This window comes from Doryrhamphus excisus, linkage group LG13, assembly GCF_037039965.1.
Source record: "Doryrhamphus excisus strain RoL-2023G ecotype Guam linkage group LG13, RoL_Dexc_Guam_v1.1, whole genome shotgun sequence".
Taxonomy (NCBI): Eukaryota; Metazoa; Chordata; class Actinopteri; order Syngnathiformes; family Syngnathidae; genus Doryrhamphus; species Doryrhamphus excisus.
The window spans coordinates 7,575,821-7,595,826 of record NC_136369.1 but is presented as its reverse complement, the minus strand read 5'-3'; the positions used below and the strand labels follow the sequence as shown (position 1 = coordinate 7,595,826).

General features: G+C 40.1%; 1 protein-coding gene across 2 annotated transcripts; it reads left to right on the top strand.

Annotated features, from left to right (window-relative positions):
* Positions 1 to 4,687: 4,687 nt before the first annotated feature.
* itgb6 (integrin, beta 6) lies at positions 4,688 to 19,764 on the top strand. Of its 2 annotated transcripts, XM_058088508.2 has the most exons (16): positions 4,688 to 4,792; positions 6,819 to 7,020; positions 9,711 to 9,790; positions 9,862 to 10,060; positions 10,135 to 10,381; positions 10,811 to 10,976; positions 11,046 to 11,207; positions 11,269 to 11,364; positions 11,451 to 11,540; positions 13,359 to 13,493; positions 14,481 to 14,898; positions 14,974 to 15,196; positions 16,499 to 16,593; positions 17,981 to 18,094; positions 18,163 to 18,329; positions 19,231 to 19,764. In XM_058088508.2, the coding sequence occupies exons 2-16, from the start codon at positions 6,960 to 6,962 to the stop codon at positions 19,327 to 19,329; spliced, it is 2,352 nt and encodes a 783-aa protein (XP_057944491.2). In that variant the 5' UTR covers positions 4,688 to 4,792; positions 6,819 to 6,959; the 3' UTR covers positions 19,330 to 19,764. The 2 variants fall into 2 exon arrangements, with proteins under 2 accessions (XP_057944491.2, XP_078651812.1); XM_078795686.1 differs by lacking the exon at positions 4,688 to 4,792 and having other exon boundaries at positions 6,789 to 7,020.
* Positions 19,765 to 20,006: the final 242 nt, after the last annotated feature.

Sequence of the window (20,006 nt, the reverse complement as noted above, 5' to 3'; positions counted from 1 at the left end):
TTCTAGTAAATCAAATTAAACCCATTTTAAATGTACTTAAGGGCTGCACGTCGGTCTAGTGGTTAGCGCGCAGACCTCACAGCTAGGAGACCGGAGTTCAATCCCATCCTCGGCCATCTCTGTGTGGAGTTTGCATGTTCTCCCCGTGCATGCGTGGGTTTTCTCCGGGTACTCCGGTTTCCTCCCACATTCCAAAAACATGCTAGGTTAACTGGCGACTCCAAATTGTCCATAGATATGAATGTGAGTGTGAATGGTTGTTTGTCTATTTGTGAATCAATTGACTTAAATAAATTAAGCCTATTCTAGCTGACTTTGAGAAAAAAGGAGGGTATATCCTGGACAGTTTAGCTATCACGCAAACTCCACACAGCCCAAGCAGAGATTCAAACACAGCTCTCCTAACTGTGTGGCCAACCACTTATCGAACATGCTACGTTGATTCCTCCAAAACGGCTACTTTAATTGAAATATGTCGTAAGTTCATTGTAATGAACAATTTGTACTACATTAATGGTGGTTGTGGACACACATTTTGTGGTTCTGTATGATGTATGATAGCTGAAAATATTTCATTTGAATCAAATTAGGACATATTTCAATTAAAAAGTAGTTGTTTTGGATGGAACCTGCTGTCATTGTTTAATTAGAATCAACTTAGTTGCATGATGGACGAGTGGTGAGGTAAAATGGGTTTAATTTGATTTAGTAAAAAGTTGAGTATCATTTACTCAAAATAGTTGAAGTTGAGTTTTATAATATAATTTATTTGACTATACTTAAAAATTATCACTTCAGTCAACACAATCAAAATATCTAGTTTCAGATAAAATTGTATGTGGTGTCAGGCATTGTTATGTGAGATTTGTTTTGTTTTTTCAGCCTGATAAGGATAGAGATCTCCTTGGACTTCATATTGGTAGCTCCAGACCAACAGCTGCCAAATAATCACTTAATACCTGATATTAGGTCCACTCTTTTATCTCCGTGGTCTGTCTTGAAATAACAAGGGAATTGGGCTGCACCTGGCCAATTAATATTCAATACTTTGGAGCGTCGGAAAATAAAGGCCCACTGCATAAAATGATTGTGATTCCTTTATTATAAAAGTCATATTTTGAAATCTGCAGCTGAATTGCATCTTTCATTTCAATTGCGGTGGTGTATAAATGCAAAAAGGCACAGTAACTGTGTAACTGTGCACAATACTGTATGTTTAAACCAATATACAAAAATGTAGTCTTTATATTTTTAAATTTTTAGCTACATTCATGTACAAAAACATGTGGCCCCGACATTAATTATATTTCATGTATTTTGTGTGACGTTTAGGGTCTGCTTTAGTTTTTTATAAATGTATGTTGTCTTCACACCAAATGAATAAAACTCCTCTGCAATAGAAACGCGTTACACGTCATCTACCAACAGAGGGCGCTGTGAAACCACAGCCAATGACCCGCTTGAGTGTCTTTGCACTGTATGCTACATTATTTCCGGCATTCCACCTTCGTCATTTCATTCTAAGGCTGGATCTCCCTATTTAAGCTCTGACTTAAACACAGCTGATCCCTGAGACATAAAGGCACCACGCTCCGTCTCTTACAAGTCAAAGGGATCATAACCATTGGGGTGAAAGATTAGCAGTCACACCCTCTGTTGGTTGTACAGCACACACACACACACACACACACACACACACACACCATCTAATGTCATGTCCAAGAATACACATACAGTACATACAGAGTTCCTATACACCCAACACACACAGATGTCAATCACATTCCTTTGTTAATGGCATCAAGCCTGTGAGCGCGTGGAACATACCAAGTATCTCTCCCTCTTCCTTTCCTCTCTGACTCTCTTTTAATTCAGCACAGCTGAAGGGACACATGGCACTGATCCCTTGAGAAAGCCCAAGGTTAGACACAGGGCATCAACATGAAAAGGGGGAGTCCGCCACACTGTCTAATATGGTTTATTTAGTGTCATACATATCAGTAAATTAACAATTTAACACATGACTTATATCTCATATATATATATATATATATATATACTATATACACATACACACATATATATACATACACACACACATATATATATATATATATATATATATATATATATATATACTATATACACACACACACATATATATACATATATACATACATACATACATACATACATACTACATATATATATTGGAGGAAGGAAGTAAAATCTTGACAATTATCAGGGGTGCCCAAACTTTTCATCATATGCTTATTAAAAACAATGCTATACAATGATATGCTTATTACATAACTAAATGAATGTACTCAATAAAACAAGACTCATACCAGTAGTATGTTACGCCGTATGTAGCTTATTAATATGCATTGGCATTTGGTTCACATATTTAATATTGCATAGACTTCCATTTTATAGTGAACGATGCTCTTCTCTTTCTCTTTTTTTACAATATGAATTTACAACATAGTCTGGCCAATTAGGCTGCATGTCAGACAAGTGGTTAGCGCACTGGCCTCACAGCTAGGAGACCTGAGTTCAATTCTCTCGGCCATCTCTGTTAGCATGTTCTCCCCGTGTACGCTTGGGTTTTTCTCTGGGGACTCCGGTTTCCTCCCACATTCCAAAATCATGCTAGGTTAATTGGCGACTCCAAATTGTCACCTCACTACCTCTCTGCACTTTAGTACTGCATGACAATGCAAGTGCTGTATGCTATTGTAAAACAACACATACCATCATATGCAGACACCACATGAGTGCCTGGCCACTTTCACTACTTGATGCTATGTTGCTAGGCGCTAGCATGCATTTAAGCTAATTTACTCATGTCTAAAGGCAAATACACACGGCATGATGTAGGGACACTATCGGACTGCCTTAACACTTTTGGGACTTGGTGCTTTCTTGCTAGATGCTACCATGCTAACTGTTAGCATGTTAGCATTTTAGCTAATTTACTCATGTCTAAAGGCAAATACACACATGGCATGATGTAGGGACACTATGGGACTGCCTTAACACTTTTGGGACTTGGTGCTTTCTTGCTAGATGCTACCATGCTAACTGTTAGCATGTTAGCATTTAGCTAATTTACTCATGTCTAAAGGCAAATACACACATGGCATGATGTAGGGACACTATGGGACTGCCGACTGCCTTGGCACTTTCGTCGCTTAGTGCTATCTTGCTAGGTGTCACCATGCTAACTGTTCATGTGCATGTTGGAATTTTGACTATTTTACTCATGTTTAAAGGCCTATATACACATGGCCTGATGTAAGAATGCTTTCTCTGCACATTTGGTGCTAGCATGATATCTGTTAGCATTTTAACATTTTAGCTGTATTCCGCACATATAAAGGCTAATACAGACATGGCGCGATGCAGGGATATTGTAGGACCGCCTCGACACTTTCGCTATGGAGTGCCATCTTGCTAGATGCTAGCGTACTAACAGTTAGCATGTTTGCTTTTTTGCTAAATTCCTCGTGAAATGTACGCAGGGCATTGCTTGGTGGCATGGCGCAGCATACACCGGGCCCGAGGTTCACAGCACAGGTTGCATGCCCATCAAAATTTCCGCAGGAATTTTCTAGTTATTATTATTATTATTATTATTATTATTATTATTATTATTATTATTATTATTATTATTATTATTATTATTATTAATGTTCATTTTCTACCGCTTTTCCTCACGAGGGTAGCGGGGGTTGCTGGAGCCTATGCCAGCTGTCTTCAGGCGAATGGCGGGGTACTCCAGCCAATCACAGGGCACATATAGACAAACAACCATTCACACTCACATTCATACCTATGGACAATTTGGAGTTGCCAATTAACCTAGCATGTTTTTGGAATGTGGGAGGAAACCGGAGTACCCGGAGAAAACCCACGTATGCACGGGGAGAACATGCAAACTCCACACAGAGATGGCCGAGGGTGGAATTGAACGCTAGTCTCCGAGCTGTGAGGTCTGTGCGCTAACCACTCGAACACCGTGCAGCCCATTATTATTATTAGTAGTAGTATTAGTAGTAGTATTATTAGCATTAGTATTAGTATTATTATTATTATTATTAGTAGTAGAAGTAGTAGTTTGTATTTGGATCTAGCCTATCCAGGAAGTAAGTATCCATGTAAAGTGTTGCATTCCTTCAAAAGCAATAGAAGTTATGCTGAATACACTGAGACTGACCATAATCATTAAGCTCTATTATTCATTTCCCCTCACCTATAAGAGAATGTGTACACCTGCATTCCAGCCATACCAAGGAGGCTGTATTCCAACACTGGCACACCTCTTTGGCTGTCCTCCTCCTCACCACAAGAAAGAATTAAACTTGAGCAAACATGTGGACCTTCAACATATCCAAATAATATTTTTTACTCTGGTCATTTCAGTGCATTCTCGATGAGACACTGCAGTGGAGCTCTCATAGGCAGCAGTTGCTACTGTCACTCATTGTCATCTCACACACACACACACACACGCAAGCAAGTTGCAGCCTGTTCAAACACCCACGCATGACCCCAGCATGCATGCACACACACTCACCCACGTTCGGACACACGCACACATGAGCCAAGTGGCATGGGCAGCGGAGTCACCCCATGCTTCATAAAGGGCGCCGTTACAATGGCTTTCCTGTTACTCTCACCACAGAGCTGAGATACAATAGCACTTAGTGTACAAGTCCATTTCACACTATTTTTCACTGGATGACAAGGACGACAGAGGCCAGCATGTTTCCAGAGGACGCCCCTGAAGGTGAGCTGACACATTGCAGGGTTCCTTGCATATTCTTCCATTTCTATGCAAAGTGCTGTGAGGGGAATTTTTAATGAGTGACCCAAGTCACATTGTCATTTGCAACATTTTAAAATATTATCTGGAGTGTGGCCAAAAGAGCATTGTGTTTCAGGCTTAGTGGTGAGGCAAGTAAAAGTGATAATTAATGAGAAGAACAAGCTTTATGGAGCTTCATGAACACAATCATTCCACGCAGTGACGCTTCAAGATGGTAAGGTGGATCAAGATACAGCAAGCTGAGAAGGCCTGTCACGAAAACACCAAGGGATCGCAGTCATGGGATTAGTCCAGGGGGGTGGATTCTGGGGGTGACAGATAGGACTCACCCAGATCCACATGGGTGTGGTGCTGAATGGAGAGATTCAGCCGAGCGGAGAAAAACGGTGAAATTTGCCCTGCAGGTGTTAGCAGTTGAACACCTCCCAAGCTACACCGTCTTCCCCTCACTGATGTGGCTGTCTTGTTTTTCATGGGAGTTCAAAGAAAAGGCTGACAAATGTCTGACGAGACTGTGATTCATATTCAGGTCGCTGGTGTTGTTAATAATTGACATATCTGCTGTTATGGTGCCTGGGTAATAAGGCCTGAAAGGCGTTATTTACAAATGGTGTGGCCTGTCTGCCTTTTATTAGTCTCCTCCAACTATATAGTTCACTACTATTAGCACCGAAGCTTCATATCAACCACGCTACCTTCAGAACTACTTTGACGCTCTGATTCTCAGTCCAAAGCGAACATTGTCAAACGTGAAGGTTCCCGATGTGTTGGCTGGTGAGTGTATGAGCTGAAGAATACCTCTTGTGTGTGTATATACAGTAGATAGATACAGTATAGATAAATCTATATAATGCTATTCATGGACATATTTGAAAAAGTTACAAAATATAACTTTTATAATGTGTAATATATGTGAATGTGAGTGAATGCATGTTTGTGTGCATGCATGTGTGTGTCCAGTCAATGATATGTCAGCTGGGGTAGGCTCCAGTTCATGTACATAAATATGTAAATAGATGTGAATGAATATTTAAAATGTACCGTGGCAATAAAATAATAAAAATAATTTTATCTGAAACTAGATATTTTGTTTACATTGACTGAACTAGTCATTTTTAAGTAGAGCCTAAATAGTCTCAAGCTCAACTATCATGAGTAGATGATATTTAAATTTTTCTAGTAAATCAAATTAAACCCATTTTAAATGTACTTAAGGGCTGCACGACGGTCGAGTGGTTAGCGTGCAGACCTCACAGCTAGGAGACCAGGGTTCAATTCCACCCTCGGCCATCTCTGTGTGGAGTTTGCATGTTCTCGCCGTGCATGCGTGGGTTTTTCTCCGGTTCCTCCCACATTCCAAAAACATGCTAGGTTAATTGGCGACTCCAAATTGTCCATAGGTATGAATGTGAGTGTGAATGGTTGTTTGTCTATATGTGCCCTGTGATTGGCTGGCGACCAGTCCAGGGTGTACCCCGCCTCTCGCCCGAAGACAGCTGGGATAGGCTCCAGCAACCCCCGCTGACCCTTGTGAGGAAAAAAAGCGGTAGAAAATTAATTAATGAATTAATATATGTGAATGCGAGTGATTGTCTGTATGTGTCCAGTCAATGATGTGTCAGCTGGGGTAGGCTCCAGATCACGTGATAAATAAATATTAATGTTGCATTTAACTTTGATTTTAGACTATATGTACCGTATTTGACAGTTAATAGTAATATTTGACGGTAAATATAAATATATATATATGGCTGCATTGTGCGTGAGCGCATGCGTGTGTTGGACTTTTTGGCAGTGCGCAATTGTCCTGCTTTTTTTTTTTAAAGCTTCCTCAATAAACGTGTCAGCAACATGACGTGTTAGACTCCTTAGCGGTCTTAGCGTTTCACACTCGCTGCCTCACCTGGACGGAAGTGAGCATAAAAGGCAGCACAGGTGAGGCAGCAGCTCACCTCCTCTTCCTCCGCCTCCTTACTCCTGCCCGCAGGTAAAACTACACGGCGGCGCCTCTCCTCCAGTCCACCTTCGATTGAAAAGAGCAAGCATGAGGCTGGACTTTGAGTCGTGTAAACATGAGACAACCTGAGAAGTTGTTGTACATCCTACCAACAAGACACGTCACGGACTAATGGGTCTTCTCCTGCTGGGCCTGAGCTTGATTCTCCGCTACTGGATCACCGCTGTGGAAGGTGAGTATACTCTTATACTGTATGCAGTGCAAACAAAGAGTTACACCGCATCAAGTTGTGTTTATTATTTGCAACTCTTTGCGTTATCATTTGTAGCAACCTTCATTAAATGCAAATGATGCTTGCACACAAAATAATTAATGTAATATGTTTATCATTGTGGTAGTAGTTTGCAGTTTTTATGGTGTTACTATACTACATCAATACAATCACTAACATGTCAACTTAATATTACAAAATGATTCATAATTTGATGTAGAATAAGTTACATTGAGGAGGTGAGCTCAATTGTGGCTGGTGATTCCATACAGCATGCATATTAACATAAATAAATAAGCACATTTTTCTTTATTTGCAGGTTTATAAACTTGTAGTAGTTTTCGATGAACAAAAGTAGTCACTATTTAAGATAGTGATATTCAAAGCACAGCCCAGGGGCCATTTGCAGTTCATAGCTTGTTTTTTTTTTATTAGCTTGCACCTTATTCCATATATTATATTAAATATAATAATAATAATAATAATAATAATATATTATATCATATAATATATAATATAATATATTATATTATACAATGTATTATATTATATATTATAAATAATAATAATAATTCCATATATTATATTAAATATAATAATAATAATAATAATAATAATAATAACAATAATAATAATAATAATAATAATAATAATAATAATAATAATAATAATAATAATAATAATAATAATAATAATAATAATAATAATAATAATATATTAAACTTGGAATTAAACATAGCCTGCATGCAAACATTCTCAAAGATAGGGCCACACTCAACATAAAATACCAAAGTTGAATGGATCATACTTCCATACATTATGAATAATATACCAATATAAATAATGTAAAGCTGAGATGTAGGCTTTTACCTATTATGTCTGGAACTACCAAATCACATTAACCCCCCCACGCACACATACTCTCATTTTTTCTGCATGTGGCCCTTGAAGAAAAAAATGGGACACCCCTGATTTAGGAATTATTTTAAGACCCTGCACTATTCACACTTATGGTTGGTATTTTTGTCTGGATCAGAAATAGGTTTTAAAAAATGTGGTGCATTTTCCTTAGCGTTCACACAATTTTTTTTTATCAGACTTAAGTGCAATAAATGCAATAAAACAGATATTGTATGCATAAGTAAGGACATTTCCTCCCACATTCTGAAAAAAAAACATAAATTGTCCACAGGTATGAATGTCAGTATGAATGGTTATTTGTCTATATGTGTAGGCTGGGGAAAATGTCAAGCACACTAACATTATTTTGGAGATGATATTATCACAATAAGGCGGCACGGCGGTCTAGTGGTTAGCGCGCAGATCTCACAGCTAGGAGACCATCGTTCAATTCCACCCTCGGCCATCTCTGTGTGGAGTTTGCATGTTCTCCCGTGCATGCATGGGTTTTTTTCCGGGTACTCCAGTTTCCGGTTGGCTGGCGACCAGTCCAGGGTGTACCCCGCCTCGCGCCCTAAGACAGCTGGCATAGGCTCCAGCACCCCCCGCGACCCTTGTGAGGAAAAAGCAGTAGAAAATGAATGAATGAATTATCACAATAAAGGGTTATGACAGCAACCCTTCTCTGAGGAGTTTCCATCGGACACCCTAAATTGTCCACAGGTGTGAATGTACAGTAAGTGTGATTGTGTGAGTGTGTGGTTGTATGTGTGCACTGTGTGTGCACCAGTCCCCAAATTAGCTGTCATCGGCTTCAGGTTACCCATGACTCTGAATAGCATAAGCCAGGGGTCTCAAACTCAATTTACCTGAGGGCCACTGGAGCTAGGGTCTGGGCGAGGCTGGGCCGCATCAGGTTTTCCAAAAAAACCAAAAAAAAAACGCATTTATTAAAAACAGAAAAATATACAAACTTTGCTTTGGTTCCGATTTTCTACAAGAAAAGCTCTGATAAAACATTCCACTGTTCTCAAATATCTTAATTGTTATTTTTCTGCACAAAATAAGATCAAGAATAAAGAAAATCAATCAGTCAGTAATAAATAAATATAATAATAATAAAACAGCAAATAATTAAAAATTAAGAAACCACATATAGTTGGTGGGTAGACAAATGATTTTTTTCAGATTAAAATGAACAAAGCATTATTAGAGCCCTGTAGACATGACAAAACACGACTATAGTCACATTTATACTCTTTTTATTTACAACATATTGCGCAACTGCAGGGTCTTGAGACACATGCTAACTCGCAAACTAGAGAGCTAGCGACCTAATCGGTAGCCTCCAAGTTATTTCCTTTAAACTTAAAAAAGCCAAAAACTTACCACTTCCACACGGATAGGGAGGATAACTATTAACAGTTATTTAACCTTTAACATGAACATTAATCAAATGTAATAATTTTTTCTGGGTACATGATACCATACAGCATCCATATCAAACTTGCGCGGGCCGCACTAACATTAAACTTTCATATCAAGGCGGGGGCCTCAAACTAGTGTCCTGTGGGCCACATTTGGCCCGCGGGCCGCGTGTTTGAGACCCCTGGCATAATGATTATTATTATATGCCAAGGTTTTAATACTTGTTTTGTTTGATCTCACTTGATTTTGTATGAAATACTACATGGTGGAACAGCAGTGCATATTACAAAGAACTGTTGTCAATATTTGTGTGTGTATTGCAGGTTCATGTTCAGATGGAAACGCTGTGAGTTGTGATGAATGTCTTCAACTTGGTCCATACTGTGCCTGGTGCACACAGGAGGTAGGCAGCAGCAGCAGCACTTGCTGATCCTAACATTAATATATTTCACGTGTGGTCTTTTTTTTCCTCAGAATTTTACTAACTGGTTGTCAGTCAATGAAAGATGTGACTCAATTGACAACCTCTTAGAAAAAGGTTGTGCTAGTAGTCTGTTGGAGTTCCCTGTTTCCAAAGCCCAAATTCTTCAGGATCAACCACTTGGAAAGAAGACTTCCAACATGAACCGAACTCAGATCTCCCCACAGAAAATGGCACTCAAGCTACGACCAGGTAATTTGGGAATCTACCAAACATCTCCGGCGATTTCTCCGTCTTGTTGTCATACTGAAATATGTTTGGGGCAGGCAGTCAGGTGACTTTTCAGGTGAAAGTCCAGCACACTGAAGACTACCCTGTGGATCTCTACTACTTGATGGACTTGTCAGCATCCATGATTGATGATCTGAACATGATCAAGGACCTTGGCTCCACGCTGTCCAAGGAGATGGCGAGCCTCACCAGTAAATTTCGTATGGGCTTTGGTTCTTTTGTGGAGAAACCCGTCCTGCCATTTATCAAGGTGACAGAAGAAGAGCTCGCCAACCCTTGCAGGTAAAACAGAGACAGCACTTGTATTTTTTTTCAGTGAATTGAATCACAATTAAGGCGGCACGGCGCTCGAGTGGTTAGCGCGCAGACCTCACAGCTAGGAGACCAGGGTTCAATTCCACCCTCGGCCATCTCTGTGTGGAGTTTGCATGTTCTCCCCGTGCATGCGTGGGTTTTCTCCGGGTACTCCGGTTTCCTCCCACATTCCATAAACATGCTAGGTTAATTGCCGACTCCAAAATGTGAGTGTGAATGGTTGTTTGTCTATATGTGCCCTGTGATTGGCTGGCGACCAGTCCATGGTGTACCCCGCCTCTCACCCGAAGACAGCTGGGATAGGCTCCAGCACCTCCGCTGACCCTCGTGAGGAAAAAGCGGTAGAAAATGAATGAATGAATGAATCACAATTCCTCGTTTCTTTCAATTTAACAGCAGCGCCGGCGAAACCTGCATGCCGACGTTTGGCTACAAACACGTCTTGTCTCTGACGAGCAACACTGACAAGTTCAACGAGATGGTCTCCATGCAGCATGTGTCTGCTAACGTTGATGTTCCAGAGTGCGGCTTTGATGCTGTCATGCAGGCAGCGGTTTGCGGGGTAAGCTTTACTTTTTAACGCGGAAAAAGGGATTCCAGTTAAAATTACAACTCCTCCTCTTTCTGATAGGACAAGATAGGTTGGAGGAATGATTCCATGCGCCTGCTGGTGTTTGTCAGTGATGCTGACTCACACTTTGGGATGGACAGCAAAATGGCTGGAATTGTCATTCCCAACGACTGCCAGTGTCACCTGGACACCAACAATGAGTACTCCATGTCCACAGAGCAGGTTTGATAACATTTTTATTTTACTTTTTTCACATATCTCACATGTTTTTTTTAATCTTTAGGAGTATCCAACTCTAGGCCAGATTATTGACAAGGTGGTGGAAAACAATATCTTATTGGTTTTTGCTGTGACAGAAAAGCAGAAGCTAAACTATGAGGTAAAGCATTCCTTGGAAAAAAAAGATTCTGCAGTAATGACGTTTGCATTAAACTGTGGGACTGTTGTTTTTTCTTCATCTCTTAGAACTACGCAAGTCTCATACCTGGCGCCACTGTTGGAGTCGTAGCCACAGATTCTCGCAACATCCTGGAATTGATTTTAACAGCATACAAAGTAAGTGTGAGAAAAAAAAAAGTTGTTTGTGGTTGAAACGTCTTTGTGTTTTTCTCTCAATTTTTCCTTTCATTCTCTCTTCTATCACTTTTGCTTCCTTCCTCTTGCCCGGGAATTTTGCGTCAGCATGCTGAACAGCGAGTCTCAGCTTGTCCAGGACGTTTCATCTGTTTGTGCCTCTGATACTGACTTGCTCGTTTTTCTCGGGCCTCTTTTTCTTCTCTACTTTGTGTAAATCCAGTTTGTGGTGGCAAATTTAATATCAGTCAGTGACAGTTCGGTAATTTGTGACTGAAGAGGTGGACATCCTATAATTTTAGTGGTTAATGCATCTAAATAAAATAAGTTAATTAATCTGAAGCTTGATCAAAAACTCTTGAATCTAATGCCTACCATAACATTGTGTCCCCAATTATGTGGGAACAGCCTGAAAAGTGGATTGAAATGGTAAGTCAGCACACCCTCTCTCAGGTCCAATATCAGTCACTTTTGTCTTCAAAAATGTTCTTCTAAGCCAACATCTTGTCTTCCTAGAAGAGTGGAAGTTGATACAGCTGCATATTTTCTTCCATTTTTAGTTCCTGTAGAAAAAGTGAAAGATGTGAGGGAGGGGGGAAGTTGCTTTGATACATTTTGTCCTTTAAAGAGGCTAAAACCAATTAATTGTAATAAATGAATTATGCTAAACTATCCATCCATTTTCTATACCGCTTATCCTCACTGTGGTCGCGGGTATGCTGGAGCCTATCCCAGCTGGGCGAGAGGCGGGGTACACCGTGGACTGGTTGCCAGCCAATCACAGGCACATATATTCACACTCACATTCATACCTATGGACAATTTGGAGTCGCCAATTAACCTAGCATGTTTTTATGAATGTGGGAGTACCCGGATTACGCGGCAAAAACCGCACACGAAGATGCCCAAGTGGCGAATCGAACGTGGGTCTTCCTGATGTCCTGACTGTGTGGCCACAATGCAGCACTATGCTAAATTATCTGAACAAAATATCAACATCTTATCTAATAATGCACTATATCTCATTAGCAATGAATTAATGTAATGTTTATTATGTGTTGAGAATAATAAAAAAAATGAACGACAGGCCAAAAATCACCACTGCTGTTGGGGCAATGGGCCGGTGTGTCCCAATACTTGTAACAGTAGTGATACTAAATAGTGATGATGGCAATGTAATGGAAAAGGGGAGTTCATCAGGGTTTTCTGAAGTCTATTTTTCGCTCTAATATTTACCACTTGTCTTCAGCCTTCAAACATCACAAACCTTTCTGCACAAAATAAGATGAAAAATAAATAAATCCTTTAAATCCTTTAAACTTAAATAGCCAAAAACGTACCACTTCCACACGGATAGGGAGGATAACGACAGTTATTTAACCTTTAACATGAACATTAATAAAACGTAATAATTTTTTCTGGGTACATGATACCATACAGCATCCATATCAAACTTGCGCAGGCTGCACTAATATTAAACTTTCATATCAAGGCGGGGGCCTCAAACTAGTGTCCTGCGGGCCACATTTGGCCCGTGGGCCGCGTGTTTGAGACCCCTGATCCAGACAGACCGTGACAGAGTTTATTTGTAAAAGTTAGCCTCTCCCCATGCTGAGGTGAGTCATCACTCTTTCTTCAGGTTATTTTTTATGTCCCAGCACACCTGGGAAAGTGACTCACCCTGGAAAGCAGATAAAGGCATAAGGCTTTGCGTGTTAGAGGTCAGCGCAGAGTAAAATTGTACTTAAAATATCTGCAAAGTGATTTGATGTTTGTTTCTTATGAAATGATGATTCCCAGGAACTGCGATCAGAGATTGAACTGGAGGTCCTTGGAGATACAGAAGAGCTCAGCATGTCCTTCACTGCCGTTTGTCCAGATGGGACCGTCTTCCCAGATGTGAAACGTTGTTCCCATGTCAAACCTGGAGAGACGGTCAGTTCTGTTCATACTCAGTCACTTTCAATGTGTCCAGACATTACAGTGTACTTGTACCTTTCATGCACTATTTTTCATATTATTCTTAAAACTAATAGGAACCAACACAGTAGTTAGTTTACAGTGGTTAAAAAGAGGCATATAAACTAGGGATGCTCTGATCAGGGTTTTAGGCTGCTGATTCCGATACCGATCATCCATGAGTGAAATCAGACGATAGCAGTCGGACAGTTTATGTGTTTATAATGAGTGTTATTGGCCAGACATGCCATATAACAAGAGAGAGTTATGGCAGCTCCAGGTAACAGGGGCAACAAGGGGGCAATAAATAGATAAATAGAAAAATAAAAGGGAGGGGGGCTTTGGAAGCTAATAGTGATATGTTTTACTTGTATCCATGTTTCAAATGCACAGCAATAGTCATCATCTAACACATGGAACTCATTTAGACATGACATAACAAATTCAACAATATCACGAGTTTAACCAGTAAAAGAATACTAAAAACTAAACTAAGATAAGATAAGATAAGATATGCCTTTATTCGTCCCTCAGTGGGGAAATTTGCATCGCACAGCAGCAAGAGTACAGAATCAGTTAAGCAGTACAAAATACACAATATAGAAAAATAAACAATATAAACAACCCAAGTATTAACAAAATCAACAGTTTTTCCCAGAGTTATATACAATACAGTATGTAGATAATATGAAATGAGATGAGATATATGACCAGTCTATACACTGAGATATTGCTAGTGAGTTAATATGAGGCATTATGGAAATACTTCACATAGAACTTAATATATTGCATTTAGAGCCCTTAATATTGCACATGGAGGTTGATCGGATATTGCACAGTGAATGGGGTCTGGAGTAACTATACTGACTATAAAAGCAAGTATTACACAGATGTACATAAACTAAAAGAAAATATTACCTTTCTGTTTTGGTTATTTACTTTCTCCACATCTGCTCCACTTAGGTGGTGTTCAGGGTGTCGGTTGAGCATCCAGGATGCCTCTCTGGAAGTAGGCGCTTCTCCTTAAAGCCAGTAGGCCTGCAGGACACTTTGGACATTGAATTAGAGTCTCAGTGCTCCTGTGAGTGCCTGCAGCCTCCCGAAGCCAACGGCAGCCAGTGCACTGAGGGTCAGGGGACTTTCCAATGTGGCGTTTGCGCGTGTCAACCAGGCTTTTCAGGAGCCGAGTGTGAATGCAATGAAGAAAACGCAGTGTTGAGTAACTGCGTTGCAAACAATGACACTGATATATGCAGCGGACAGGGGCAATGCTACTGCGGAGAGTGTGTGTGTGACGCATCCAGCTTTGGTCACATCTACGGGCCTTACTGCGAATGTGACAATTACTCATGTGTTCGCTTCCGTGGGGAACTTTGCGGAGGTGAGTAATTCCATTCTTGTGTGTTGTTCGTGTGTTTCTATGTAACCCTTTTGATTTGTTATGTTGCTGTTTCAGGCCACGGAGAATGTGTCTGTGGAGAGTGTCAGTGCCAAAGTGGCTGGGTAGGGGAGTACTGTAACTGCAGTAGCAGCAGTGAGGCATGCATGTCCGAGGACGGAGTCCTGTGCAGCGGCAGAGGCAAGTGTGAGTGTGGTCACTGTGTCTGCTTGGTACCAGGAGCATCAGGAGATATGTGTGAGAAGTGCCCGACATGTGGAGATGCCTGTTCCATTGCAAGGTGAGCGCACGTTTTTAAAGGATATAGGACAAAAAAAATATTTTTGCAAATTACTGTCACGGCGGTCTAGTGGTTAGCGCGCAGACCTCACAGCTAGGAGACCAGGGTTCAATTCCACCCTCGGCCATCTCCAGGTACTCCGGTTTCCTCCCACATTCCAAAAACATGCTAGGTTAATTGGCAACTCCAAATTGTCCATAGGTATGAATGTGAGTGTGAATGGTTGTTTGTCTATATGTGCCCTGTGATTGGCTGGCAACCAGACCAGGGTGTACTCCGCCTCTCGCCTGAAGACAGCTGGGATAGGCTCCAGCACCCCCCGCTACCCTCGCGAGAAAAAGCGGTAGAAAATGAATGAATGAGTGTTGGTTTCATTTAATGTAAATTAAATGTAAAAAAAACAAACAAACACGTCTAATCTATCAAAAAAAAAACATTTTTGCAAATTACTGTCATGGTGGTCTAGTGGTTAGCGCACAGACCTCACAGCTAGTAGACCAGGGTTCAATTCCACCCTCGGCCATCTCCAGGTACTCCGGTTTCCTCCCACATTCCAAAAACATGCTAGGTTAATTGGCAACTCCAAATTGTCCATAGGTATGAATGTGAGTGTGAATGGTTGTTTGTCTATATGTGCCCTGTGATTGGCTGGCGACCAGTCCAGGGTGTACTCCGCCTCTCGCCCGAAGACAGCTGGGATAGGCTCCAGCACCCCCGCTACCCTTGTGAGGAAAAGCGGTAGAAAATGAATGAATGAATGAAATTACTGTTCTAGATATCACAAAGAAAAACACCCTTCCCATTATGAAAAGTTGCCCCAGCCAAATTGGACTGTTTGTATCGGTTCCAGGTCCAGAAAAATTTTCAAACTATATAAGTGTGAAGGGTACAAAGCAGTACCCTTGAGACTATAACCCCAGTGACAAGCCTTTGTACCCCCTGATGGACTTGTTTTTCAGAATGTGTAACATATAAGATGTTTTATCCTTACACCACACAATCAGTCTGAATTGTCTTCTCTTGAGTACAAGCATATCAGGTTTTGGACTCCTTGTTCACATGTGTCTGCACCATGCAGGTGACATCAAAAGACAAGTAACGCAGTGAAGGATTTCCTTTCTTTATTGTAAAGCAGCTGTTGGTTCTCGTGCCATTCGATAGCTTCGTTAAATGGGAGAGAGTAAAGCTTTGTGAAAACCGACTAAAGTGAAAGATACATTTAAATAAAAGGTTCTCACTGTGTGTCAATCATTGAAGCTTTTATGTAGACTATTCAGTTATGCGATTTTTGTTTCACAATAGGACATGTGTCGAGTGCCATCTCCAGGCAAAGGAGGATGCTAAGCTGTGTGAAAAAAATTGCAGCCTCCCTAAAATTTACATCAACAGCACAACAGGTACGATAAAAGCTTGTTTTTTTCTGAGTATGTCTGGAATATCATGTAAATTCTAAATTCGTTTAAGTAGAAGTCCAAAAATTATGAAAAAAAAAAAAAAAAGTGAGTGATATTGTGGCATTTATTCTACTATCTCTAACAAAACTTTAGTGCATTGGTCTCAAACACACGGCCCGCGGGCCAAATGTGGCCCGCAGGACACTAGTTTGAGGCCTTGATATGAAAGTTTAATGTTAGTGCGGCCCGCGCAAGTTTGATATGGATGCTGTATGGTATCATGTACCCAGAAAAAATGATTACGTTTGATTAATGTTCATGTTAAAGGTTAAATAACTGTTAATAGTTATCCTCCCTCTCTGTGTGGAAGTGGTAAGTTTTTGGCTATTTAAGTTTAAAGGAAATAACTTGAAGGCTACCGTTTAGGTCGCTAGCTCTCTAGTGTGCGAGTTAGCATGTGTCTTAAGAACCTGCAGTTGCGCAATATGTTGTAAATAAAAAGAGTATAAATGTGACTATAGTCGTGTTTTGTCATGTCTACAGGGCTCTAATAATGCTTTGTTCATTTTAATCTGAAAAAAATAATTTGTCTACCCACCAACTATATGTGGTTTCTTAAGTTTTTATTATTTGCCGTTTTATTGTTATTATTATATTTATTTATTTATTACTGATTGATTGATTTTCTTTATTCTTGTTTTGTTTATTTATTTTTCATCTTATTTTGTGTAGAAAAATAAAAATTAAGATATTTGAGAACAGTGGAATGTTTTATCAGAGCTTTTATTGTAGAAAATTGGAACCAAGGCAAAGTTTTTTTTGTTTTTAATAAATGCGTATTTTTTTTTGAAAACCTGATGCAGCCCAGTCTCACCTAGACCCGAACTCCAGTGGCCCCCAAGTAAATTGAGTTTGAGACCCCTGCTTTAGTGCATGCGCTATTAGTGTTAAGGTCTAAAAATGGTTGAGATGAATTGTGACTGCTACGTCCTTCAGACCCTCCCTATTTGATTGTGATCCATGTTCTTCAGCCAGTGTCGGACAATGGACAACATATTCTTTACCTCGTTATACAGGCAAGGCATGTGAACGACCAATGGAGCGTGGTTTCCTTTAAAGACGAGATTATTTTAAACATGCTATACTTGTGCAAGCTGAGAACTATATCTGATCATCATTGAGGATTTTCAGGCTTCAGATGTGAAATACAATGGTGGAGGCTACACACTCGCACACACACACGCAGATTGTAGTCTTTGATATGGAAATCACAATGACAGCATAACAGAAGTGAGGCTATCCTTTTACATTCTCACCACAATGTTGAGAGGGAAGGCGATATACAATTCATTCGTGCCTTCATTATATATCTTCAAATTTCCCTTTTTAGGAGTAGACAAGAGCTCCTCTATGCAATGCACACTGATGTCTGAAAATGAGTGCTGGATCTCGTTTAGCGTGGTCGCAAGCGACACAACAACTGTCTACAATCTGCGCATGTACGGTAAGTTAACAAGCAAGATAAGGTGTTGTACTGGTGGGTACCCGGTCTGATCATTTGTACTTGACTAGGTTGTCCTGAACCGCCCAACATCCCCATGATCATCCTGGGGGTCTCACTCTCCATTGTGTGTATTGGGCTGATCCTGCTGGCAGTTTGGAAAGTGCTGGTGTCAGTTCACGACCGTAAAGAGGTGGCCAAGTTTGAGGCTGAGAGGGCAAAGGCAAAATGGCAGTCGGTGAGAATCTGGAATGCCTTATTCAAATCAAATCAACTTTATTTGTATAGCACTTTTCCTGCAAAGACATGCAACACAAAGTGCTTTACAGAATTACAACAATTACCACAATTAAAAGGAAAAAACAAAGAAACAAAAGAAATTATTATTATATTATATTATTATATATTAACATCTAAAATGCAAAAATATCATAACAATATTAAAATATGATGATTCTACTTCATTGATCACAATTATCTTAAATTTGGCACCCTAACTTGTTTTCTGTTGTATGGCCAACTTATGACAAACTTTTTCCCAGTGGTTCTCAGTGTTGTGGTGTGAGTGATAGGAAGAAAAGCTCTGACTAATTTGGTGGGAAATCATTACAAAAACATTATTAGAGCCAAATTAGAAGATCCATATTTTTCCCCGGAGAAAATGACCATCTTATAGTCAGGTCACTACAACATTATGCAATATTCTACTTAATATGCCAAGAAAGTGGTGTATTGCGCCAAAGTCCAGTGCAGCAGAACTGACAGTGTACCTGAATGCACCTGAAAAAGAGAAGGGAAGGAGATCCCAGGCAAGGGGCTCAGCACATGGCTGTTGATCCTGTCTGCAGGATGGCTCACCACCTAGTAAGACTGACATAGATGCCATAAACTGGAGAACCTCACTGACCGTTGGTCTAATTAAGGTCAACCATGAGTCTATTCATTGGTTAATGGCCGCCTATTAGATGAAAACCTTAAGAAACACACATCAGCCACATTTTAATATCTGCTCCAACTTTACACATACTGTAGGTTCATTTAAACATTACAGGTGTACAAAATGACATATACTTATATATTTTTTCCTCTTCATTTCTGCCCCTTATGACTTCATGATGTGTTTTTGTGTTTCTACTCAGGGGACCAACCCACTGTTCAAAAGCTCAACATCTACATTTAAAAATGTTACATATAAGAGCAGAGAGCGGGACAAGATAATAACAATGGATCACTACTGATTATTAGCTGTAGGCAATGCCATCCAGCATCTGAGTGCACTTAACGTTTGTATGTGTGTGGTGTGCCTATGTGTTTGGGTGTGAATGTGTTCTGTGGGAAACAGATATTTTAAAACACATCTTGACAAACCTGCGTGCAGACGAGACTCTGTGAAATAGGCCTACATTTGTTATTTGCTGCTGTTTAAGTGCAGTTTGCCTGCAGCTGCACACACGGATCTCTGCTGCTGCATGAAACTACAAGCTTCCAAGATGCAGCTGCGGGAAGAGAACACTAAAATATTTGAGTGATCGACTACTGAAACAAAATGTTCTTGTGTCCAGCCAATGAATGTAAATGTTATGTCTATGGTTATGTTTTTGTTTTATTGTAAAAGTAAGGCTGAGCCTTCAATGTTGATAATCAAATGTAATGATGTGGCACAATAAAGATGACTACCCAGTCTATCTATCTATCTATTTGTCAATCACCATTTCAGTTAGAAAGTTGCTAAATTGTTCTAATCACGTTGTGTACGTCGCGTTTTAATGACGCCAATCAAACTCAATATAAACAGTATGTACTATACTGAACTATACTGTTAGTGAACGTAGCACCATGATTGCCAATGAACAGGTAGGAGTTAGCTAACTCGTAGCACATTGTTTACATGTTGTCATAAACTGTATCTAAACAG